General features: G+C 41.5%; 1 protein-coding gene across 5 annotated transcripts in view; it reads left to right on the forward strand.

Moving 5' to 3' along the window:
• The window catches only part of MAPKAP1 (MAPK associated protein 1), a 188,584-nt gene that overhangs the window by 82,050 nt on the left and 80,237 nt on the right, over positions 1–26,297 (forward strand). For all 5 annotated transcript variants that reach the window (XM_036329644.1, XM_036329646.1, XM_036329645.1 and 2 more), the window contains exons 7-8: positions 662–838; positions 12,293–12,402. In XM_036329644.1, coding sequence (XP_036185537.1) covers positions 662–838; positions 12,293–12,402 — 287 coding nt within the window. The remainder of the gene's footprint in view (positions 1–661; positions 839–12,292; positions 12,403–26,297) is intronic.

A 26,297-nucleotide genomic window follows, 5' to 3' on the forward strand; every position in this document is an offset into this window, starting at 1 on the left:
TTCTAGGGAAGTGAGCAAAGTCCATAAGCAGTTGGTCAGGATAAATCAGGTCATTTGCTTTACTCTGTTAAGTATCCTTGGTGTTTGGAATCAGGTCCTGCCAAGTGAGGCTGATTTTCTTCAGAGAAGGGAGAACTGTATTGATTGTCTTTGTTACTTCTTGAGCTAGAGCAGATATTTTCTTAATCCTGACCATAAATCAAAGTCCACCGATTTCCCCCAAATCATTTTCTTTCTTTTATAGTTTTGTGTATCTCTTTTATGAGACTTATTTTATCTACAATTGTATTATAGCTAATATAGTGATTACTCCCCACCCCCCACCCCCCCTCCGCTATATTGTAAGCTTCCTTGAGGACTGTCGCTAACTCTCATCTTTGATCTAAGGGGTTCTGTGTCTTATTTACAACAAGTGCTCAGTAAGTATTTGTTGGAAGAGCAGAGAGTGTAAAGGCTCTTGTTTCACACTGGTTTCCCCCCTTTGCACTGCCATGTATTTTCTCCTTATCAAATGAGGTGGGGTTTGGGGGATCTGAATGTAACTGCAGGCTTCGGGGTAAAGGACAGCAGTTTCCCGTTTGCTTGCTGTACATCAGGGCCTCTGGTCGCCGAGTCCCTTTTTCAGCTTGGTTTTCACTCACCTTTTCGGTTTTCCTTTTAGTGAGAATGTCAGTGCCTACTGCCTGCACATTGCTGAGGATGATGGGGAGGTTGACACAGATTTCCCCCCACTGGATTCCAATGAGCCCATTCATAAGTTTGGCTTCAGTACGTTGGCCCTGGTTGAAAAGTATTCATCTCCTGGTCTGACATCCAAAGAGTCACTCTTTGTTCGAATGTGAGTATTGACTCTGTTTGCTTATCTCAGTATCTCCTCTCTGCCTTTGGTGTAATTCTGGATTTGATTTTGTTCATTAAATGAATATTTGGTATCTGGAGAGGCCACAGGTAATTATTACTTCCAGCGAGCTGCTGGGGACAACATTCACATTGTATTTCCTGCCTCTGCACCTACATTAAATACAGACTGCTTTGTAGTAGCAAATTGTATTAAGTCGATCTCTGAATGTCCCACCCATGAACTAGGCCTCCGGACAGATTGGGGCACTTTGGAGCCTGTGAGGCAAAAATTCTCTTCAAATTGAATGAAAATGTGCATCACAGCCACTTCTCTCTTGTGACTTAACATATTCCCTTTTCTTGCCAACTTTGTTCAGATCCATTTTGATGTATCCTCTTGGTTGCCTTCCTTTAGGCTGAGCAGAGGTTCTTACCCTGCCTGCCTGTGCCTTTGGTAGTCTGGTAAAGCCTAGAAAAGCCCTTCTCAGAAAAGTGTTTGTAAATGCAGAAAATAACATTCACATGACTACACAAGGATTTCTTGTATTTAAAGTTATCAAACTGTTAAATTTGTGATAGAATAATAATATGTATGCTGTTGGTGATACATTGAGTAACAAGATCTGGTAACTCCTGAAATTTGGTTTCAAAGGGAGTGATTGTGATATTGGAGACGTCTGCACCAACTGGAATGTGCTATCATTATATCTATGATTTCTGTTCATGACAACTCACCAGCACTGCTAAAAACATTGTGATTTGTTGACTATAATTCAAGAAAATGCTAAATAGCTAGTGAAAATAAGAATGTAATTTTTATTCATTCAAGTCTACAGAGCACCTGAGTTTTACCCATAGGTCCCCATTGTTAGGGGAAAACCAGCAGTATTTTCTCAGCGCAGCTTAAGCTTTTTAGCCAAGGTGGCGACAGTCCTTCTCCTAGCCATCTCCTGGGAACAATAGCGATCCCTTTGGCACCCCCTGCTGTTAATAACCAGCAAATTCACTCTTCAAAAGAGTGCTTTAGAGGACTTTTCTACCTGTCTCTTTAAAACATATTGCCTTTGTTTCAGGATTTTACTAAAAATAGGGTTATGCTAGCTATGATATATGAGTATTTTGTGTCTTTCTATCCTTGAGCAAAAAATGGATACCTGGGTTCCTGTGGGTGAGCTGGGGTGACGCTTCAAGCTTTTATAATTGCCATTTCATTTCTACGATGAAGTCATGTTGAGTGTATATAACAGCAAATATGTTCCTTCTTTTTACTTTTCAGAGGCACTAAAACAACAACCTTAAAGAATATTTAAAGTAATTTAAAAGCTATCTAATGATTCCTCATCCTAATATAACTACTTTCATTTTTGTACAGTCATTTTCATGTGTATATACATACAGTTTCAGTTCTAGCAGATAGATAGATGATAGATAGATAGATAGATAGATAGATATAGATATAGCTATTTTTACTTCACATTATATTACAAATTTTTCAATATCTGTTCTTAATTCCTGCATCCTACATTTATTATGTATCAAGGATCTAGACATAGACAACCCCTGTGCTCATGGAGCTTATGCTCTATTGGGAAGATAGTTGTCAAATCATTAGTATGTGATGAGCATGACAACAGAAATGGATGCAGTGGATGCCTGTCATAGGATGTTTAGATTGTTTTCTTGTTTTGCTTTTAAGTGATTCTATGATAGTCCTTGTTTATATCTATTTTCTTTCTGTTGAATAACTTCCTTAGGATAATTTTTTTGTTAGTAGGATTATTGGTCAGAGTAGAAACATCTCTAGACTCTCCCTTTGTGTCAATTTACAGTGCAATGTGAGCCTTACATCACAAGATTTCATTAGAAGATTTTTCTTTTTACTTTAAAAGATGTATACAGTGGCATTTCAGTAGTTTTCCCCTTGCATTGATATTACCTATTGATTACATAAAAGAATTGTTCTCATTAACACATAATTTTTACACATAGATGTTAACATATGATCATAGTAGTGTTTTAAACTGAAAGTCCTTTTTAAAACAATAGCTTTCAAATCAATGATTTTTAGTAGAGTAGGGTTGGGAGTGGAATGGATAGAAGTGTTTTACTATGAACCCACCTTCCCGGGAATGGAGGGAGTGGGGAAAAGGCAGAGAATAACAATAACAGCTTTAAACTTAATACTCTCCCCCCCGCCCCCAATTACTTCCATTCTGTACTTTCACTCCCAAACATTCAGACCGAATCAATCCTTTTTCTATTTTTAAAGTTCGGGAGAGTTTATTCCACATGTCTGGAGTGTTTCTGAAAACACGAGGTAAAGCAGAATCTTTATATGTGAGCATTTAGAACAAAAGTGTCATTGAATTTTGTTTCTTTTTCTCAGTTGTCTGAGGAAATAGTGCAGATTACTGACCATTTGCCCTGTGTATATTTTATTGATTCAGCAACCTCCCATTCACCTTTCTGGCCTATAGTCTAAGTTAGAAATTTTTCTCCTGCAAATGCAGGACAGAGCAGACCTTCAGGAGTCTCCAAGGATGTGTCCAACCTTTCAGAGAGTGAAGTCCCAGCAAAATAAGTGAAGCCATTGCTCCTTCTCTTCATTTCCCCCCTTCCTCCTTGCGTCTTTCTCCCAGTGGAAAAGGGGCAGAAAGTACATAAACAGGAGTCCCTCGATTGCTGACTGCCAGCTACTCTAAGCTTTAAGGGAAGAAAAGTCAAAACCAATAAAATGGACAGAATCCTCCTAGATCAGAAGTCAGTAAGAGCAATTAAACAGCCCTCATATGTACACGTTTTACTTAAAACGTTTATTATATCAGATGGACATGGGAAAGGAACTGTTCTAACTAAGACTGCAGAGCAAATAGAATCCAATCCGGATTTTGCTCTTTCGGAAAGGGACCACAGAGTGGGCAGACGGTGGTAGCACAAGAACCGGGCTGCCTCGGGCAGTGTGGCCCAGAGGGCTCCCAGAGGCTGCCTTGGCATCTCTGACTCTGCATAAAGGGGAAGCTCAGATGCCTTTTAAAGAGGCGAGTCCTAGGTTCCTTGCTCTTTCCTGTATGAGGGGTTTTCAAAAGGGTGGGTGGTTTTACTATAACTTCTTGACTTGATCTCCAGTACAACCCAAATGACCAGACCGCTATAAAAGGGTATCATTAGCTTGAAGCCTCTCTACTTTTATGTGATTTGCTTTGTGGTCTGGAGAGAACAAAATAAAAGAAAACCAAAAGAAGAAAATTAGTATTTTTGCACACACACGATTCTGTAACCCCAGTAGCCATTATCTGATTTATTGCTTATAAGCACCTCTTTTTTTTTTTTTTAACATATAGACAGAGGGTCCCTGGTTTATGATGATTCCACTTAAGATTTTTTGACTACCTGGCTGGTGTGGCTTAGTGGTTGAGATCAACCTATGAACCAGGAGGTCGTAGTTCAATTCCCAGTCAGGGCACATGCCCAGGTTGCAGGCTGAACCCCAGTAGGAGGCATGCAGAAGGTGATTCTCTCCTATCGTTGTTTCTGTCTCTCTCTCCTTCTCCCTTCCTCTCTCTGAAACCAATAAAAACATTTTTTAAAAAGATTTTTTTGACTTTATGATGGTGTGAAAGCAACATCCATTCAGCACATATCCAGTAGAAACCATACTTCAAATTTTGAATTTGGATCTTTTCCCAGGCTACTGGTGTACAGTACGATAGCCTCTCATGATATTGGGCAGCAACAGTGAACTGGAGCTCCCACTTGCGCACGGGATCACAAGAGTAAACAACCAGTACTCTGTAATGTACTGTGTTACCTGGGTTTTTTACATGTTCTGTTCTGAGTTAGCCTAAGCTAAGCTCAGAGGTTCGGTAGGTTAGGTGCATTAAGTGCATTTTCAGCCCTGGCTGGGTAGTTCAGTTGGTTAGATGTCCCCCTGATACCAAGATAGTGCGTTTGATCTCCTGCCAGGGCACATACAGAATACAGTCAGTGAATGCATAAATAAGTGGAACAGAAAATCGATGTTTCTCTCTCTTCCTCTCTCTCTAACATCAATAAATAAATACAAAAAAAATTTAAATGCATTTCAACTTATGATATTTGCAACTTACGAGAGGTTTATAGGGATGTAACGCCATCATAAGTCAAGGAGCATCTGTATAAGCTGCAGATCACAGACAGGTACGCAAGGTCATCCAGTTCAGTCAGGGTCAGAGCTAAAACAGCATGAAGAATTTAAAAGAGAGAGATGCCTGTATTCTTTGTAACCAGGCCTGACAGCATGGGTATAAATTTTCCTAGTTATTTATTATTTGCTCACGTCATAGAGGACCAACTGTGTATTGTTTCTTTTCATTCTGTTGTATTAGCAAACATTTTCATTGTCCAGATTGTCCTCGTGTATGGAAATGAGCATATGCAGCCTGTTTAATTTTGTATTTGTAAATCTGACTTGATTCTCTTTTTGGCAACAGCTACTGTCTAGAGAAAAGAAAAGATTTTTCTTTGTCTCTTTAAAGTGGCAGAAATATTGGAGCAAGTAATAAAGATGGAAAGCATTAATTACATACTTCTAAGAATTTAAAGGTCAGACAAGCTAAATGTGTATGTTTTACGCACTGGAATGTCTGTCTGCTGATAGTGTGCCAGGATTCACTTTGTTCCTCCAATAAAAGCACACATTTCAGATAGCCATCAACTTACTTTGGTTTCCAAAAATTATACCAGATTGTTGCTTTAGTTGCTATATATCTTAAAAGTTTAGGGCTCACATTTCTGACATTAATGTGATTTGTTTTATGATCCAGCCCCTTTGGCCATGTTTGGTTACTATGTCTCATTTTGATTTCCTCTGTTCTCCCCTCAGCTTATGTTGGAGTCTGTCAGCTGCTGCTATGTACATGTCAGGCTAGTGACTTGTAATGTTTATTAATACAATGTCAGTCTTGCTGTTGAAAAAACTGTGATGCTTCTCAGAAGGTTGCGATAGAACGAAGCGTTTGATTTCCAGAACCTGTCTGCACTGCATGGTGAATACATTCTCAGATGTTATGCAGTTCACTGACCTGACAGTTATGGAACCCCGCCTGGGACCCCATTTCAGCAGGACATATTTGAACAGAAACAGTTTGCAAAACTTTATACACTTAAACTCCTGCCAAGGCAAACTGTTAGCCACTTGAGTTTGTTATAAATACCCAGTGGCAGTGGTTGGAAGTAGCCCACGGTGTGTTTTATATTCTGAACTGAATGTGAATGTCTTTGCGGTTATATAGAGTAGTAAATAATTGAGTTTGATTAGGGAGAGGGACCTCATTATCCCCCACCTGTGCCCAGCTGGAAGGGGAGGGTCGAAATGAAGCCATTAGCTGTCTCTCTTACTGGCATCTCAAAGAGCTCAAATACATCTGTGTCTTATTTTCTTTTCTGGCACAATCAGTCGAGCAAGCTAAGCAGGCATGACCGGATTTGGCAAGTCCCAAGGACTCTGGCAAAGATACACAAGGAGAAGGCGGAGGGCAGTCATTTTGGCTTCTCACTGCCCATTAGTCTAGCGAGTTATGTTTTTGGAAAATGTCTGTTTTGAAAAAGAGTACTTTATCCAATGTCAAACATCGCATACTCATACAATACGCTTTGATCTTTAAAAAAAATTTGTCATTGCGAGGGGAAACAAAATGTGGCATTCGCACTAGTGTAAACTCTCTTTATGGATAAAGTAATACCCAACGGGCTTGCTTTAAAGCAGGCATGCTACAGTTATTGCAAAGCTTTCTCTTGCTCATATATTTTCATTTTCTGCCTTGAAGTGCTAGAGAATGAACATGCATGGAATTGGGACCAGAGCAGGCTGGGAACTAGAGGGGTGTGTCTTCATCTCTGTTATGAACTGGTCAGGACTGGAGAATCGAATGCTACTCTTGGCAACCTTTTCCCACTCCCACAAACTGACACTGGCTCGTAAAACCGTGGCATTCTCCAAGGGCTTTTCAGTAGGGACCTTATAAGTCATAGGGTTAGTCCAGAGTTGGGACATTTATAATCAAATTGAACTTGTTACAGGGAAGTTGAACTTTTCCATAGATTGCTCAGTGGTTCTGATCTGGAGGATATGCTCCCTGGAAGTCTCTTCTTCCCAAGCCCCTAGACTGCCTTCTGTGCTGCAGAGAGGTTTAAAACCAAAGCTTTGGAGTCTGGCTGACCTGGGTCCAAGTCCTGACTCCTCCACTGATTAGCTGTGTAACTCCAGGCAAGGGTCCTAACCTTACCAAACCTTAATTCCTCCTTTATAATAAAATAGGACTGATAACAGCACCTGCTTTTTCTGGGAAGATTAAACGAACAAAGCGCGTCCTCAGTAAATGTTGACTACTGTCATTGTCTCATCATTATATATCACTTCTTTGTACATATAAAGAAGAGCCCGTAGTTATTATATTAACATGCTTAGTAAGCATTTTTTATATACAGGTATCGTGTTAGCTACTTTAGAAGTATTTAGCTCTCACACTAGTCTTACAGTCTAAAATTAATATATTTTGTAGATGAGGAGACTGAAAGTTAGGGAGATTGTATCATTTACCCAAGGAAGGCAGAGCTAGGACTCCATAGCGGGCTCCGTTGTAGAGCTTACTTCACTGCCTCCTGGTAAACCATCTTTCTGAGCATGGCGTAGAGCTAAATGATGACTGTGATTTGAGACCTCTCCACTAAGAAGCTTTTCTGACCCCCTCACCTCTACCCGCTGGGTTAAGTGCCCCTGTGCTTTTCCACTTCTCTGAGCTGGCTTCCATCTTTGCGCTCATCACACAGAACTATAATTCTTGGTTTGCTTCTTTTTCTCTCCCACTGGACTGTGCTAGTTGGGTTGGGAATCATATTGTTGATTTCTGAATCCAAATTAGGGTCTTTAATAGATGAGTGACCACAGGTAAATTTCCTAATGCCTCCAGACTTAGTTTTTATAAAATGGATGTAATAATAGTAAAATCTGCATTAGTTAATGTAGATTTTTAAAGCTTAATCAGCATCTGGCACATAGTAATTGTTCAACAGATAGTAGCTGCTGCTATTATTGTTATAACTGTTGAATAATATCTTGTGCTTTTCAGATCAAAAGGCTCTTAGTCCCATTGAATCTCTGCAGTACCACCATGATTTTTACTTCCATCATCCCCATCCAAAGCCAATGAGTTAAGCTGAGGTGGAACACGCCTGCTTCTCGTTTCCTCTCTCAAAAAGGAAAACCTTGACAATGGAGCCTAGAGTGCTCTCCTGTGAGCTTCAAGGGGGTTTGATGCCTGGGCCAGAGAGAGGCTGCTTGCTGATAGTGCCGGGCATACTGCCACCATGCCCAGCAGACTGCACATTGTAATGGCCCTGTGTTGCCGATTAAAAAGCTGTGAGGGTTTCCCTGGCTTGTGTGGCTCAGTTGGTTGAAGTGTCGTCCATACACTGAAAGGTCACGGGTTCGATCTCCAGTCAGGGCACATACCCAGGTTGAGGCATGCAGGAGGCAAATGATCTATGTTTCTCTCTCCCACTCCCTAAAATCAACTAAAAAATAAATAGACAAGAAAACAACAACACAAAACTGTGAGGGTTCAGATCCATCCTCCCAAATGAGCAATCTCTACTGAGGGGCTAGGGAATAGGGAACAAGTGGGCCTCTTCTCTTGGAGTGGTGACTTGGGACAAGGGGAACATAAGAAAACGAACATTTATAAACTCCTGTACTGTTTGCCAGCCTTGGTGCCAGGTGCTTGGCATTCACTGACCATTTTATCCTCCTGACAGTTGTGTTGGGAAGTGCCCTCCTCATTTCACGGGTGCAGCTGAGGTTCCACATGTTGAGGCAATATTCGGTTAGCCATGGGACCAGGATTGGAACCAAAGGGATTAACTCCCAGCCCATGCGTCTCCTCTCTAAAATGTTGCCTTCCAACTTGGGTTCTGGTTCTAGCTCGCTCCCTATAAATAAGCTTTTTAGATAAAGACCTGTGCCCCTGCTTCCCCTCTGTGCCCCATCACTTCTAGTTTAGTGCTTAGTAGAGAAATGCTTGTTGTGTTAGGTTAATGCTGGTATAAACACTTCCTGCTGGTAACTGGCTTTGCACTGGGACAGCGCTGAATTCCTCAAGTGAGAAATCTCTTTTTAAAACGCCCATACGTTTCTCAGTGGTTACGAGACTTGACAGGACCTAACTTTGAATTGACTGAAGCACTCCTGGCCGTTTAGTCAGCTCCCTGAAGTGGCACTTCAGTCTACACCCAGCGCAGGCAGCCCAGGGAGCTGCGGCAGGGCAGCTGCTTCTCAGTGGCAGTGCCCTAGGGTGCCCTGCGCTGGCAGAAAACAGGCCGTCTACCCACAAGAGGAGCAGGAGGAGGAGCAGTTTCTGAGTCAAGACTCTGGGTTTGCGGCCCATGTGCCTGTCCACCATCCACCTGTCCATCTGCGGGCTAGTCTCCACCATCCCAGGTCACAACTCCAAGACTGGAATGCAGCGCCACGAGAAAGGGAGGCAGGATGAGCGCCCTTCCCACCTGCCACTAGCATTTCCCCTAAGATCCTGGTCTTCTCAATCTCAGGCCCAATGCTCAGCACTGAGTAAAAGCAGCCTTAAAAGATGTATTTCAATAGACTTTTTAGAAAGCCCATAAAAAATCCTGGATATGAAGAAATGAGGCATAAAACTCAGAATGTTTGGAAGTCAAGCTGAAAATTGTGGTAGCAAGTCTCCCTATCCATTTATTAAATGAGAGCGGAACTTAACAGTTGCACCTCGATGGGTTCTGAGAAGCACTTCCATTCTGTACTCTTGTGTTTTAGAGACATTTTACCCCGTAAGTGCTGTAGACTTGGAACAGGGCCCAAAGTTGGCACCCATCTGAAGGGAGAGAAGTGTGGGGTGCGAGACTGACCCGGGGAGACTTTCATTAGGTCTGCCCGAGTGTGCAGTGTGTGGGTCGCAACCCCGCTCTCCTTTTAATGTGCACGTGTTTACCGCAATGGAGCCCCAGAGGAAGATAGCGCGCACCCGAGAAGGCACATTCCGAGCCGTGCGTGCCCCTTCCCTTCACTGTTGTTTTCATTTTCCTCTCGTGAACCTTGCTACCCTGGCTTCAGCACGGAGGCTGTAAAGGAAGATGGAGAGCCGAGTTACCTCAGAATGATCACTATCGTTAACATTCACGGGTGGTTCACTTATCATTCCTGACTGCACAGACATGGCAGCCGCTCGGAAGCGTCCGCAGGTGTAGCATGGTGATACATATTACATTGTGCCACAATGGATTTATGTATTCTGTAACAAAAGAAAAGTGTAATGAAAAAATACAGAAGGTAATCCTTTATTCCTCCACCACACAATTTATCAGTAATGCCTGTGGATGAGAAGTGCCAGGGATTTCCTCGGCTCGCTCTAACCTTGTCACCCAGGTACGTTTTGGTAAAATGGCAGGAAAATACAGACCAGGGATTTTCCCCCGCTCAACAATCTTTTAAAAGGACACTTTTAATTTATGGAAGTTAGTCCAAACACAAGGCTTCCTTTTGAGCTTTTAGTCTGCCTGTGCTGAAAAAGATAAACATATTGGTTTGAAATAATGCTATCAGCCAGCGGCAGATTAGGAGAGAATGTAAGCAATTTATAAGCAGACACATCTAAAATAGTTCAGGTGGAACCCAGGTGGATGGAAGTTCGTGAGACCCAGCCCAGTGCAGTGTGTGAGTACCCGAGAACTTGTGTTCCCTTTGAGGCCCTACTCATCCATCGCCCAACATATTGTCACAGATGGAGCGCACCCTGGCTTCTGAGGGGAGAGCAGGGGAAGCAAGTCTGAACGCGGATGATTGGCATTCGTTCCAAACACACACTGGCCTAGCGCCAGAGCAAATACCCCCAAGTTTATAAATGCACAAGGCACTTTACATTTCAGTACTCTTGCCAAAGTATCACTTACTGCATCACTCCCTAAATATAGTTTTTAAAAAAAGAGCTATTTCTTATTTTGCTTTGATCAGTAAAATAAACTTTTAAAGATTGTTCTGGGATGGGGTCCAGCTTCTGAGGTAAAGAATGGCCGCGGCTCAGGCTGATTCAGTAACAGAGTGTTCAGGAAAATTAGCTTGACAGTTCTCAGGCCTGCTGTTCGATAGCAAGAACTTGACCAAGTTAAAATGGATGATCGTGCTGGCTAGACCAGCGTCGGCTTTTGCTTTTTAACAAATGGAATGTCAAGGATTAAACAGCAAGCCGTGTGGAGAGGAGGGGTGTGGAGATGTCTTTGTATTAGGGAAGCAAATTGGGTCCTTGGTTTGGAGATCAGCCCCTAGCCCCTGTGGCAAGCCAGCCACCTGGTTGGGTCCAAGCTAGGGCTAAGGCCCCTTCAGCCTCTCCTACCACCAGGGAGCTCTCCCCTGGCTTAGCTTGGGGCTTGGCTTTTGTTTCAGATTCCTTGTCAATCTGAAGTTCTGCCATGTTTTTTGGCCACGTGCCCCTTTGAGATTCTTATGGGGAATGGGAATGCAACCAAACTCCTTGTGGCAATTCCCATGTTCCATAGTTGGAAACTCGGGTCCCATTTGTTACACGAGCTTCTTGGAATTGGCCCGTTTTGTCCCAGTGCCCACACATAGTGAGGAGTACTTGTGATGCTTGTTACTGCAATTACCAGTCTTAGCGAAGTTGTGTCTCAACAAAGGTGGGCCTCTGTTTTTACGGTACTTGTTCCTTACCAGTTTCTTCCCATCTAGATGTGAACCCCACCCCCACTTAGGTTCCATTGGCCACAGGCTTACAAGTAGTGATATGTTCGTATTTTGCCTTGTAATTATTTATGCTTCAGCTAATATTTTGTTTGACCTTTTAGGACTAGGTAGATTAAAACATTCCTACTGAAGTGTACCTAGAGTATATGTATTTTTAAAATATATAAATATAGGGTGTTTCTTTTACTGGCTAGTTAAGAAGAGCATTTTCTTTTCCTTATTCTAAATTGCTTTGGGCTGTCAGATGCCTCCGCCCCCATACACACAAACACATACATGACATTTTTCCTCCCAGGCTCCATGAGCTTTAATATGATGGCAGTGTCTGCCTGCAGTGACATCTACTGACACAAGCCAAGTTTATCGTTTGTCAATCCTTGCTGCAGGATTTGGCTTGGGAGCCGGTATGAGTGACCCACACAGACCAATTAGATTCAATTTGAGATAAATTAGAAAAACCTTCCATAACTCTGACCTCTCTTTCACTTGGGACTGTTCATACTAGAATGCTTTTCTGCCTCTGTCTCCATCTCTCTCTTATTAGAAGTAGCTTTTTTCAACCTCTTCTAAAATAATTGGCACTTCGATGTACACTTACTAAAACTTTCTTAAACACAGTGAAGACTGCAATATGCCATCCCTCTGGTTGAATGTTGGTGATGATTTAATATTTGTCTTTTCCTACAGAAATGCTGCTCATGGATTCTCCCTTATTCAGGTGGACAACACAAAGGTCACCATGAAAGAAATCTTGCTAAAGGCAGTGAAGAGAAGAAAAGGATCTCAGAAAATTTCAGGTAGCATAGTTAAATTATACCCTGGCAATATAAGCTAAAACCTTGGTTAAAAGTGCTTGGTGTGTGCATGCGTGTGCTTGCATGTGCATATGTGCATGTTTGTGTGATGGCTGGCTTCTAGATGTTCCAGATATTGCTGCTAGAAAGTTTGTTTAGCAGGTCTACAGTAAACAAAGTGATTTATTTTTATCTTTTTTGCTTAATCCTCACCGAAGGATATTTTTCCATTGATTTTTTAGAGAGAGTGCAAAGGAGGGGGAGAGACAGAGACATACATCGATTGGTTGCCTCTCACATGCACCCTGACCAGGGCAGGGGATTGAACCTGCAACCAAGGTACATGCCCTTGACCAGAATAAACCAGGGACGCTTCAGTCCGCAAGGTCAACGCTCTATCCACTGAGCCAAACTGGCACAAGCATGTCAAACTCGCATGCTTGGGCTAGGGCAACGAAGTGATTTTTAAGTTGCCCCTAAGCCTAAAGAAGGTACTGGGTCAGTGGTATATGTGAGAAGAATGTGTTCATATTGGTGATGAAGCTTTGTCATTAATAATTTGTGATAGATTAAGAAAAAGCTACTTGAGCTTACTATTAGTTGGTGTAAAACTGTCTTGAAAACCAAATCAGTCCTAAATTTGCAGTAATTCTTCTAATTTCATGTTTTCACATAATTTTCAGTGGAGGAAACTTTTAATTTGTAGTGCTTGCAGTATGAAATAAAAGGGAAAAATGCATTTTTACCAAATGAGGACAACTGTAAAAAAAATTTTTTTTAAAGATAAATCAATTGATTCACAGAAATGTCTGTTAATCTCTAATTTCTCATTACCCAACTTTATACAGAAATTAAGCTTCTGGCATTAGCTATGATATTTAAAGGATATGGAAAAAAAATATTACCAATATAGAGAAAGAATTATTTTGAAAAATAGCTAAAAGGTTTGTCAGACCACAGACATCTTTAATATAAATCAACCTACATATGACATGTCAGGTATCTTAGCTTTGTAAGTAAATGAAACTTCTTAAACACCTTTGGTTTCATCTTTTGGAAAGGAAAAACATTGTTCAGGTTGAAGAAAATAGGTTTGTGTTCTTTTTAAGGGGAGGCATATAATCTGTTCCAGATTTAATTAGCTATCTTTAGATGAAAGCTGAAGTTTTAATAAAAGTTAGAAGAGATAACACAGTGAAGGACACGGATGAGCTGTCTCAAGGCCATATTCCAGGGGAACGATAAGAGCTGTAAAAAATGGCAGAGGAGAGCAATTGAATGGAGCAATGAAAATCTGATTCTCATAAAAGAGAGAGAGAGAGAGATGCTGGTAGGGGCGGTTGTAGATGAGACCTGCTAGCGTCTGCAAGCAATTTGGATGCTTGCCAGGAGTCATTGTTCACCCTCGGCTGTGGCGGCTCCGTCCAGATGTGCCAACTGCACGTTTCGGCTTTTGCCAGCTGACTGCGCCGTTTGATAACCAGCTCTCTGGATGCCCATCACTGGCCGCAGAGATAGAATTAAATGATGATGATCTTCCCACAAGTTGGGAGAGGAAACAATGCATATAAATCTTGATTTCATCTCAGCATGAGAAGTCTTTATCCATCATCACTCATAATGAACAAGTCGTTAGCTGGGATGAATGGTGTTCTGGTTTTTCCAAACACCTCTTTTGTTCATTTTTTGGGTGACTTTTATCCATTGCATGGGGGTCAAACCTCTTTGCATTTAGGGATGATTGAAGAGGCATACCCTCCCCTTCCCAGGGGAAAGTAGCTACTTTGGAGTTCTAGGTGCCAATCGAATAGCATTTAAACAGCTCCAGATATTTAAAGATATTTATTAAGCATTCATCTGCCTTTAGGGTCCTTATTTTTTCTCATGTTTTGTTCCTGAATTTTTTTACATAACAGTGTATTTTGTGACAGATCTCTTATAGTCTAAGATAGCATTATTCTGAATTATCCAAGAGGAGGTAGAACTAACTTTTTAAACCTTCTTAATAGAAACTGTGCTGTCACAGATAGACCATGAAACTTCCTGAGATACCGCCATCCCTCTGTCCCAGCCATCTCCACCCAATTGGATACCTGTTTTCTATGTTATCCCCAGCAGCCATGTTTATCATACACACATTTATTTACGTTCACCTCCATATGCATGTCCTGATATTTCCATCAGAGTCTATGCCATATCCTTGGCCAAGAGTTAGGACTCGTTATCCGAAAAACGGTGACCTGCATTATTTATTCCTTTCATACTAGGGAAGTTGATTGAGATTGGTGTATTTACATAAATTACTGTCCATTTTCTTCATCCAAAAAGCTTTTTAAAATAAGAAGCCCTTGCTATTCCTTTATTAAGTCTGGCCTCATGAAATAGAAGGATCTGCAGTTTGGCAAAGAAGTTTAGTTAACATCAATTTGGGAAAGGCAGGGTGTATTTTGTATTGTTGAACTTTGTATTGTGGAGTGGACTTGTTTTGGAGGGTGATTAATGAAAAGACAAAAATCCTCTTGTCAGAGGCAAACACAAATACGTTTACTTAAAAAAGAAAAAAATTATGTTAATGCTCACAGTTGGCTGTGAAATACTTATTACTTACCCATTATGACACATGAACTTAGTGGCAGATGTCAGGCTAGCAACGCTCATCGGAACTTCCTAAGCCTCTAGCACAATGACCTTCTCAGTCTTTGTAAGAGAGTGCCTGGCACCCCTGCATGAGAGAGCTCAGCCCTCTCTTCAGACAGCTTTCACCTGTTTGAGCTCAGAAACGCACTGGTCTCTGCTACTCTTTCCTGACTTCAGTGAGAGGGGAGACATACCACTTGAGATTACACGTGTGCCATGTGGAGGTGCCAGTTCTCGCTCCGTTTGTTCATTGGGGTTAGTGGCCTTTGACAGGCTGACAGTGAACTTCTGTTGTTTACCCACAAACCTTTAACTTCATCTTTTTTCCAGACTGACGACTCTCCTTTTAATAATAATGATAAATTGAAAACTATTTCATTATTAAACCAAGATGTAGGCCTCATGGCTGTCCTAATGGTTAAATACTCTGCTGCCCTTCCCTCTGGCACTCTCTCCCCAGTTTTCATTTGTAAAAAAATCAGAAGGTGATAGATATTTGAGCAAAGAATTCTTCTTTGTTCAGGTAAATAGCTTTGTCAATGGAAACCCGCAGGGTTTTAAAATATTTTTGCTTTTGGGGGGGGGAGAATATCATTATAGACACTTGTAGTTGTTCTCAAATTTAAAGTTGCATTTGTAATTATTTCATCAAATCACACTATTTATGAACACTGCAGGGTTTTTCTATTAATATTCATGTACTGAACTGAAGTAAGCTTTTCACAGTGTGTTCCAGTCAGTTCTCTGCTAAGGCCCATTTTTTAAATGTCTCTTTTAAAGTTTCTCTCCAGCTTTGCATTTTATTACTGACCTACTTGACATTTGGAATCTACCTGTACTGGCAGAAAGTCTCCACAGTTTAAGAAAAATGTAAATGGAGAATCCAATTTTAGAAGAATTAGCTGAAACCTCTTTACTAATTTTAACAGTTGGGTGGGTGTGTTTTTGACATGATGAAAAGTAGCCTGTCAAGTCCCCTGCTCTAGCTGGTAAAATACACTGACCTTTTATTTAGTGGGTAAAGGCCTGAGTTCATCAAGTTTTCCCTTTGTCGAGTTCATCCTCACAATCAGTGACCTTCTGAGCTTCTTAGTATTTTGTTGTTTAAAAATGCTGTTTTCCAGCAACCCTGACCAGGCTGCTGAAGCATGAGGCTGGATATGACAGACACTTGAGAAACTGAAGCAGATCCAATTTCAGTTCCCACATTGATGCAGAAAATACTACATAGGTGTCTCTTGATCTACAAAAGAGAGAAGGCTTCAAAGTCAGATATTCCGAGCAGAATTGTTTTCTGCCCGCTCTATTTCAGTATTTGTTGTCATTATGAAGTGGGGGTGTTTATCATCTGCTGCAAAGTTGAACGAGAAACATCTTTACTTTTTTTTGTCCATTCTCTCCTTTTAATATGAAAGGCAAAACTTTTCCTCTTGTAAAGTTCTTACAGTGTTGTTAATAAAACTTAGGATATTTATTCCTACTTCCCCTTACAAAATTTCACCTAGGATTTGAAACATAAATGTTAATTTTGTCAAGTGGAGTCCCTCTTAACATCTCTGTTTAGAGTCATAGACCACCTTATTGCTTGCTAATTTACTGTGTTTTCACAAGACCCCTAGGCTGTCACCAAAGACATAGTCTGGTCTAGGACTTCTCAGACATTCCCTAAAGCACTGCTAGGAGCAGAGAGGGGTTGTGAACATCTACCATCGGTGCAGGGTTCGTGTCTGAGGGACAGACAGCTAATGATGACATCATCGCATTCTCAGTTTATCTTCAAAATTCATGTAAAATGTGTGTATTTATCCATAATGTATTTGTAGCTGTGTTGTGCATTCACACATTGTGTGCTCCCATGTGCCGACCTGTGCCGGGTGCAGGGAGACAGTGGTGAGGCAGATCTACAGGCCCTGGCTGAGGAGGACCTTACAGTCTAGGCCAGTGATGGCGAACCTATGACACGCGTGTCAGAGGTGACACGCGAACTCATTTTTTTGGTTGATTTTTCTTTGGTAAATGGCATTTAAATATATAAAATAAATATCAAAAATATAAATCTTTGTTTTACTATGGTTGCAAATATCAAAAAATTTCTATATGTGACACGGCACCAGAGTTAAGTTAGGGTTTTTCAAAATGCTGACACGCTGAGCTCAAAAGGTTCGCCATCACTGGTCTAGAAGGAGAGTCATTGTAAGGGGCTGAGAGAGAATAATAAGATGTGGGAGCTTATGGTCTAGTATAGGATGCTCAGGGAACTGCTCCCTGAGAAATTGACATTTACACTGTGACCTTCACATTTAAGCCAGGAAGAGCTGGGGAGGGGCAATGACTGTTAAAGCTCACTATATTTTAATATAAAAAGAACATTGCTTTGCAGTCGATTTACTTAACTCTCTTTCCCCCAACTTAAAAAAAAAAAAAGGTAGTAAAATTGACACTAGAATTCTTCCCTGTGCTAACTCCCCACATTATCTATTAGCAAATCCTACCAGTTTTACCTCCTGAATATATCCTGAATCCATCAGTCTTTTCCATCTCCATCGGATGAATTCAGATCCACGTGACTTCACCCGGACTGTTGAAATAGCACCCAGCTGGTTCCTGCCCCTGCTCTTGGCCCCCTCCAGCTCCTGTCTACACAGCAGCCAGAGAGATTGGTTAAATTATAAATCAGATCATATCTGCTCCAAACCCTTCAGTGATTTCCAGTTGCATTTAGAATAAAATCCAAACTGTGACCACTGAAATACACTGCGGCCCAAAGACAGTATGACAGAGGAATATAGGCCAGCTGAGAACCAGGCAGCCAGGTGGGGATTCGGAGCCTGTACCCCATTAGAGCCGGCATCAGGGCCCTGTCCCGTAGACTGGCAGCAACAGGGTCAGTCTCTGACTCGCTCCCTGCAACACCTCACACAGGAGGCCTTACTTCATACCAGAGAGACCTAGAAAGTTGTATACAAATCAATTTGTTATTTATCAAGAAGGTTTAAAGGGGATTTGTGTGTCTTCCTCAAGGTCTCTTCCAATGGGGTAAAAGCAGATTATTGAGTGCCTTTGTAAACTTAAAGATATTACCTCATTTAATTTTCACAACACCCCTAGAAGGTAGATTTTATTATGCTTCTTTTACAGATGAGACTTTAGAAATATTAAAAAGTGGGAAAACAATGTGCATCTTAGAATTAAGGAACTATGATAACTATATGTGTAGTCATGTACAGTACTTAGCTCTCTGAGCCGCCCTTTCTTTAGCTGTAAGAGAAATTAAAGTTACCAAGTTTCCACAGTAAGTAAATGGCAGATTCTAAATGGGAGCCCAGGCTTTTTTGACCTCAAAGCCCATACTCTTTTTATTGTACCATGTTGCTTATTAGAACCCTAATGGGAGAACAAATTTAACATTCTGTAAACAGAAATGTTCATTGATTCTAAGATCTAAATGCACCAGGGAAGTGCAGCATTTAAAGGAACCCTGTGGTGAATCTGGATATAAAGCCAGGAATTCTTTTGTAATTGCACAGTTTGTCTGTATTGGTGTCAGTTTTAATGTTGTATGTCTAGCTTTCTTAAAGCAACATACACCTGTCCTGAGCTGCCCTATGGAAAGAGAAGCCCATATGTTTTAAATGGAGTAGGATTTTTAATACTCTTCTAACCTGAAATGCTCTCCAAAGGCTACAGTAAGGTAAAGAATCTGCCATCTGTAGTGTTGAAAAGAGTCCTACTTCATGTGTAATTGTAAAGACAGAAAATTCAGTAATATTTCTTCCATGAAAGTAGTTGTGAACCAGGACGTGTGGTTTTCTTATGCTGTAGCCAGTAATCCTTTAAAAAAAGAAGAAAGATGAAGAAAAGGTACATAGGACTGTTTAAATGTTCTCTGTTAAAAAAAAAAAAAAAAAAGGCAGGAATTTCTGCAGAAAACTGCTCCTCCTCATGAAAGAACAAATAGCCATGCTGATGCCACTCATGCTTGGGGCTGGTTAAGTCATAAAAACCTGCTACTTGGTGCCCAGTGACCCCGTGGGAAAGTGTACAGTAAATTAGGACGGCTAAGGGGTTTAAATGCATAACGCGGAGTGCCCCAGGCAAGACGCTGCGAGTTAAATATTCCTCCCTGCCTCCTCTCTCTCAGTTCATCCCACCTGTGCTTCCCCTGTCTGGAGAGCTCTGAGGCCCCCAATGGATCTTCTTGAGTATAGAGTAGAGCACGTTAAAGATGGCATCGCAGCCAACTGTTTTACCCAGAAAACCTGGAAATTTAGAGAATTTATGTCAAGCAAAAATCTTTTGGAACCACTTTAGAGACCCAATTATTTTAGAAGGGTGTTATGAGCTCTTGCAAGCGCCACATCAGAAAAACTTGAAATATATCATTCACCAAAACTACCTTGACCAGCATTTACTCTTCCTGCTAGTCACTAATCTTTCCGAAGTTCCTTTTCATCACAAAATCTATGCATTCACTCCATCCGGGGCGGTCACCGGGATAGATTAGGTTAAGAAAAAGCAGAATGAAAGGAAGAGAAAAGCCATATTCCCGTGAGAGGCTATGTAATGGCCTAGGAGGCAGGCATCTTCTGGAGTCAGAGGACTTTTCCCTGGGTCCACTAGGGACAGTCCCAGAGCACCACTAATTTAATAACAACTTTTCCAGATAAAAAAAGAAAGAAACACTACTACATTACATGTACATATTGATTACAAGCTGAATCCTGATTTTAGAAACGTTAGAAAATGGGGAAGTAAGTATCCTAGAATAAGAAACTATCTGAGCCTTCCTTTTCTAAGCTGCAACAAGGGAGAGGTTGAGGTAGCAAAGGGCCACGTGTGCGGCTCTGAGGTCAGCAGTCACCGTCCAGTGCTGCCTGCTCTGTGCCAGCCACTGTACTAGAAAACGGGTTCAGAAGAGGAGGCAGGAAATCTGGTAAGTCCACAAGTGGAAATATACAAGCTGCTAAAGCAGCACAGAGAGGGAATGCTTAAAACCACTGGGTGTGGTGGGAACTGAGAAAAGATGCTCTGGAATAAGTGATTTCTCTGGCAGGTTTTGGAAGATTAATTAGAACTTTGGCAGATGGGCGAGTGAGAAGAACATTCTAGACAGATGTTTTGAGATGTAGTCATAAAACATAGACATTTCAAATTCCTAGAGCAGGAAGAGGGCGGAGGATAAGCTGCAGAAGCTAAGCAGGGGCCAGATCTGATCAGGCCAGGCCTGATAGTGCACTCAGAAACAGAAGAGGCCCTGGCCCGTGTGGATCAGTCGGTTGGAGTATTGTGTTGTCCCACCATACATCAAGGGGTGGTGGGTTCGGTTCCCGGTCAGGGCACATACCCTTGTTGTAGGTTCAGTTCCCAGTCGGGGCACGTTCTCTCTCTCTCTCTCTCTCTCTCTCTCTCTCTCTCTCTCTCTCTCTCTCTTTCTCTCTTTCTCTTTCCTCCTCCCTCTCTCTGTGAAATCAATTTAAAAAAACACAAAAAACAGAAGAGGTGCATCCATTTGCTGGGGCTTATCATTCAGGAAGCACTGTGTGGGGACTAGACGTTTTGTAGAGGCCAAGAAGTGGTCCTTACCCTCAAGACACGTACGGTTTTGTTGGGAAGACAAACCAATAGGCACTTACAAAGCCATGCACGTGATGAGTGGAAGTGAGTATAGGGATCTGGGTGCACATTGTGGGAGGGGAGCCGTAGTCTGTTCTTAGGGAGCCAGGGAGGACTCTCCTGAGCAAATTCCCTGGCTGGCCCCCGAAGAGAAGTAGTCCAGGTGCCAAGGGACGGGAAAGGCATCCAGGCTGAAGGGGCACAGTGGGAGAGCCTGATGCCTCTGGACACTGCACGTAGCCCAGTATAATAACGCAGTGGAGTGGGAGTTGGGAGGGTGGGGAATGATGAGGCTGAAGTGGTCATTTGGGACCAGATTGTGTTTGTAAACTGTGTTGAATTTGAACTTTATTCTGATGGCAGAGGGAGAACCATTGAAAGGAGAGTGACATAGTCGTAATTTCTAAGAAAACACCATCGGTGTTAAAGATGGATCAGAGGGCATAAATCAGGAGGCAGGGACATGGTGCGGAGCTCCTGAGGACTCTCTCCAAGTACGCTGCGCGCTGGACTGGGGTGTGGAGAGTGGGTGGTGCTCGGCAGAGGGATGGACACATGGAAGTGGCTTGTTTTATTAGAGCTACAGCACAGTTGGGGGAATCGAAGCAGCTTGGAGTTGCCGCCAGTTCTCCTGGTGTTAATATTAAAACAAGATAGAGGTAAAAGGTTCTTAAAGATTTTTAAAATAAATTTAAATACTTGTTTGGGGAAAATATAACATTTTGGAGGTGTGTGAAGTGGTTTCCTCTTGTAAATCTTTTGGGTTTTTGGTATTCCCATGCAGATGTACATACAAGCAGTACATTGGGGGTGGGGGGGGGGCGGTGTAGAATCCTGTTTTCTTATTTCTCAAAATCACTCTATACCAGCATCTAGCAGAGTGCCTGTCAAATAGAGGACAGTCAATAAATGGTAAATGAACCCATGAAAATGTATCTGCATAAATGTTTTTATTAATGATTCCATGCAAGGTATGTGATTTTGCATTCTTTTACTCAATATGTCATAAGCATTCTCTATTAGAGTGACCACTGCATTTTTATCATTCTGGTTAAATTTATTTTACTATGAGATTGCTTATCAGAGGTTTGCTTATTTAAAATGTTGAGAAAAATAAATTGCCCTTCAGAAAGTTTATACCCATTCTTTGACATTCAGAGATTATATGAGAGCACCTCTTTCCTCACCCCCTTCCCAACCCAGGAACTTATCAATCTTTAATTTTTCTCAAACTGATGGTTAGTGGTTAATACCTAGTTTTAATTTGCATTTCTGGGTTTTTAGTGTAGTTAAGCATTGGTAAACGTTTTTATTAGCCATTTATCTTTCTAAAAGGCGGTTCTTAAGTCAATCTGTTGTTTTAGTGGAAAGAGGGATTGAGAGAAGTCTCATTTCATAAAATGATTTTTAAGAAGTACCATGTAGTTTAGAACACAATTCCCCGCAGCTCACCTCCCCCTTTCCTGCTTAAACAGGTGTGTGTACACACAAACACACACACACGCATGCACACACGCTTCAGTATGTACAGAAAGGCCAGCATTTCACTTGTTTGCCTGCTGCCCTTGGTTCACCAGCAAAGCTTTATGTTTAAAGAGAGCCAGCTGGTAATTCACTAGACTCCAGTTCAGCTCATTTGAGACCTTATGTTTTTACCTGCTTGCTTTGTCATCAAAACTTTAGTTTAAAAAATAGATTTCCTGTTAAGTAGTTTATTTTAATCTGGTACATTTAGAAAATGCATCACAATCTGGAAATCAGAAGTGTAGACAAAAAAGTTGTTACCTCTTAACAGGTTTATTTGGGGAGGCACATCTAAGGACACGTCTGGCAGCATTATGAACAGCACTGGCACCAAGGGCAGCTGTAGGGGGCTAATGGGGACCCTGCATCATTCCTTGCCATGTGCCTGGTGAGTAAACTCCTAGAAGTTTCTGGGAATCAGAGCAAGTGGAGAAAAGGCTGCAACCAATAATCAGTGTCACAAAGTGGGGATGACTAATTTGCTGAGAAGACCGTTGAGACAGATGTTTAATTAGCTGAAGTCAGAGTGGATAAATTGGGAGAGGACTGCCTATGCAGAAAGACACCTTTTCCCCCTCATCTCTCATTTAACGTGCTGTTGTTGTTCTTACCATTTTCTTTTTGAAGGCAGCATCCTCAGTTTGGGGGAAGCTGGGGAGGGGAGTAGAGAAAAAGTACCCTTTGGTTACATCTACTGAACATGTACTGTATTCCAGATATTTTTGATTTAACCTTTACAAAGCCCGTGTGAGATGGGCAATATCTCTTTCTTGATGGTTGAGAAAACTGAGGTTGCCTGCATGTTCGTGTGTATTGTGTATGTGTGTGTTTTACTAATGAGTCATATAGATGAGATTTGAACCTAGACCCCTTGATTCTTGAGCCCAGAGTTCTGTTCCTTGTACTTAAATGCACTGTATATGAGGGAATTTTCTGGAGTAAAAGTAATAGTCTTAATATTGACAGGAGAGCTAGTGCACACTGGTGAAGGCATTTGTCAGAACTATCACATGACACTTGTGAGATGTGTGCCTATCACTGTGTGTAAATTTTCCCAAAAAAATAAAAGGAGAATCTTAAACAAATATTGAACACCAGTTAATGTTATGCACACTGAAGGGTTTAGGAGTGAATGTAGTGACGTCTGCTCCTTACTTTTTTTTTTTTTTTTAATATATTTTATTGATTCTCTACAGAGAGGAAGGGAGAGAGAGAGAGAGCTATAAACATTGATGAGAGAGAAACATCGACCAGCTGCCTCCTGCACATCCCCCACCGGAGATGTGCCCGCAATCCAGGTACATGCCCTTGACCGGAACCGAACCTGGGACCCTTGAGTCCGCAGGCTGACGCTCTATCCACTGAGCCATACAGGTTTTGGCCGCTCCTTACTTTGAAATGCATTTTTTTTAAAAAGATGGACTGATGAATAGATATGTGATAAAGCAAATATAATAAAATGTTAATTGTAGGATGCAGGTGGTGGGTACGTGGGTTTTCAGTGTACTGTTCTTTCAACTTTTCTGTAATTTAAAAATGTTCATAGTAAATCTAATCAGCAAAATGAACTGATGAACGGAGTGGATCCAGAGACATGGACGCATGGAGCAGAGTGCAGAATCTCGGCGGGAAGGCGAGGGGAGGGGGGAGGGGGGGGGAGGTGATCAACCAAAGACCTTGTGTGCATACATGCATAGCCCATGGACACAGACAATAGAGCGGTAAAGGCCTGGGGTGGGGGCTGGCTGGAGGGGGTTAGTGGCGGGGAGGGGGGAGACATATGTAATACTTTCAACAATAAAGATTTTAAAAATAAATAAAAAATGTTCATAGTAAAATAGCATAGACATCATAAAATCAAAAATACATAATTTAGATTCCATATATATAAATTTCTGAATTGACAAATATATGTTCTGGTGGCATAGAAAGCACTAATTTTTACTTCTTTTTGTGGAATATTTTTTTTTTTTAAATATATTTTATTGATTTTTTACAGAGAGGAAGGGAGAGAGATAGAGAGTTAGAAACATCGATGAGAGAGAAACATCGATCAGCCGCCTCCTGCACACCCCCCACTGGGGATGTGCCCGCAACCAAGGTACATGCCCTTGACCGGAATCGAACCTGGGACCCTTGAATCCGCAGGCCGACGCTCTATCCACCGAGCCAAACCGGCCAGGGCTTTTTGTGGAATATTTTATTTTTCATTACTTCATATGTTACATGACATCTTGAGGTCACAGATTTTCCCATTGACCTGTGGTTTTATTTTTTTAAATCTTTAATGTTGAAAGTATTACATAGGTCCTCTTTTTTCCCCCCTTAACCTCTTCCAGCCAGCTCCACCCCCAACCCCAGATCCTCACCATCCCATTGTCTGTGTCCACGGGTTATGCATATATGCATACAAGTCCATTGGTTGATCTCTTCCCACCCACCCTCCCCTGCCTTCCCTCTGAGGTTCAGCAGTCTGTTCATGCTTCTATGACTCTGGGTCTATTGTTTTTAATAAATATTTATTGTTGAAAATATTACATATGTCCCTTTTTGCCCCCCATTGCCCTCTCCCATCCCCCTCCCCACCAAGCTTTCACCACCCTATTGTCTGTGTCTATGAGTTATGCATATATGCATATGAGTTCATTGGTTGATCTCTTCCCCACCTTCACCCTCCTCTGCCTTCCCCCTGAGGTTTGACAGTCTGTTGGATGTTTTTATGTCTCTGGGCCTATTTTTGTTCATCAGTTTATTTGGTTCATTTGATTCCTCATATGAGGGAGATCATGTGATACTTATGTTTCCCTAACTGGCTTATTTCACTCAGCATAATACTCTCCAGGTCCATCCATGCTGTTGCAAATGGTAAGGGTTCTTTCTTTTTTATTGCTGAGTAGTATTCCATTGTGTAGATGTACCACAGTTTTTTAATCCACTCATCTGCTGATGGGCACTTAAGCTGTTTCCAAGACTTAGCTATTGGAAATTGCACTGCTGTGAACATAGGGATGCATATGTTCTTTCTGGTGAGTGTTTCCGGTTTCTTAGGGTATATTCCTAGAAGTGGGATGACTGGGTCAAATGGCAGTTCCATTTTTAATTTCTTGAAGAAACTCCATACTGTTTTCCACAGTGGATGCACCAGTCTGCATTCCCACCAGCAGTTTACTAGGGTTCCCTTTTCTCCACAACCTCGGCAACACTTAGCATTGGTTGATTTGTTGATGATAGCCATTCTGACAGGTATATGGTGATATTGTCGTTTTTCATTTGCCTCTCTCAGATAATTAGTGACTTTGAGCATTTTTTTATGTCTCTTGGCTTTCTGTATGTCCACTTTGGAGAAGTGTCTATTTAGGTCCTTTGCCTATTTTTCAATTGGATTGTTTGTCTTCCTTTTGTTAAGTTTTATGAGCTCCGTATATATTTTGGAGATTATCCCCTTCTCAGATGTATCGTTGGCAAATATGTTCTTCCATGTAGTGGGCTCTCTTGTTATTTTGATGATGGTTTTGACCTGTGATTTTAATTAGCATATATAGTTATGAATATAATAATAATTGTTACTATTTACTGAATTTTCAAACTCTTGATTCTTAAAACATTTAATTCTTGAAACAGCCTTTTGAATTGGTTATTTTTGTTTTATCAATGAGAAAACTAAAGCTCAGAGAGGATACAGGACTTATCCAAGGTCATATAGCCAGTAAGTTGGGGAGCTGGCATTCACACCCAGATGTATGACTCCAAAGCTTATATTCCTAACCACTGTGCTGTACTTCCTATCACTGTTTAAGGTTATAGGATCCACAGCTCAATGGAGGCAGGTATGTTTTTCTCCCTGGAAACACCAAGTGCAGTTGGACATGGCAATATGATTCATTGGAAAGGGACATAGGCTCTGGAACCAAATCACCCCAGCTGTACCTTTCACACAAGCTCTGCAGTTAGGCAAGTCATCAAGCCTTTCTAACCTGAGTTATCTTTTCTGTCTGTCAGGGTAATAATACCAACCTTGTAGGGTTGTTGTTTTGACTGACTGCATGTAAAACACTTAATCCATAGTAAGTGCTCAGCAGATGTCAGCTCCTTTACGCCTATTGCCACTACCACGTCAGGCACAC

The sequence above is a fragment of the Myotis myotis genome, unplaced genomic scaffold (genome assembly GCF_014108235.1).
Source record: "Myotis myotis isolate mMyoMyo1 unplaced genomic scaffold, mMyoMyo1.p scaffold_m19_p_12, whole genome shotgun sequence".
Lineage (NCBI taxonomy): Eukaryota > Metazoa > Chordata > Mammalia > Chiroptera > Vespertilionidae > Myotis > Myotis myotis.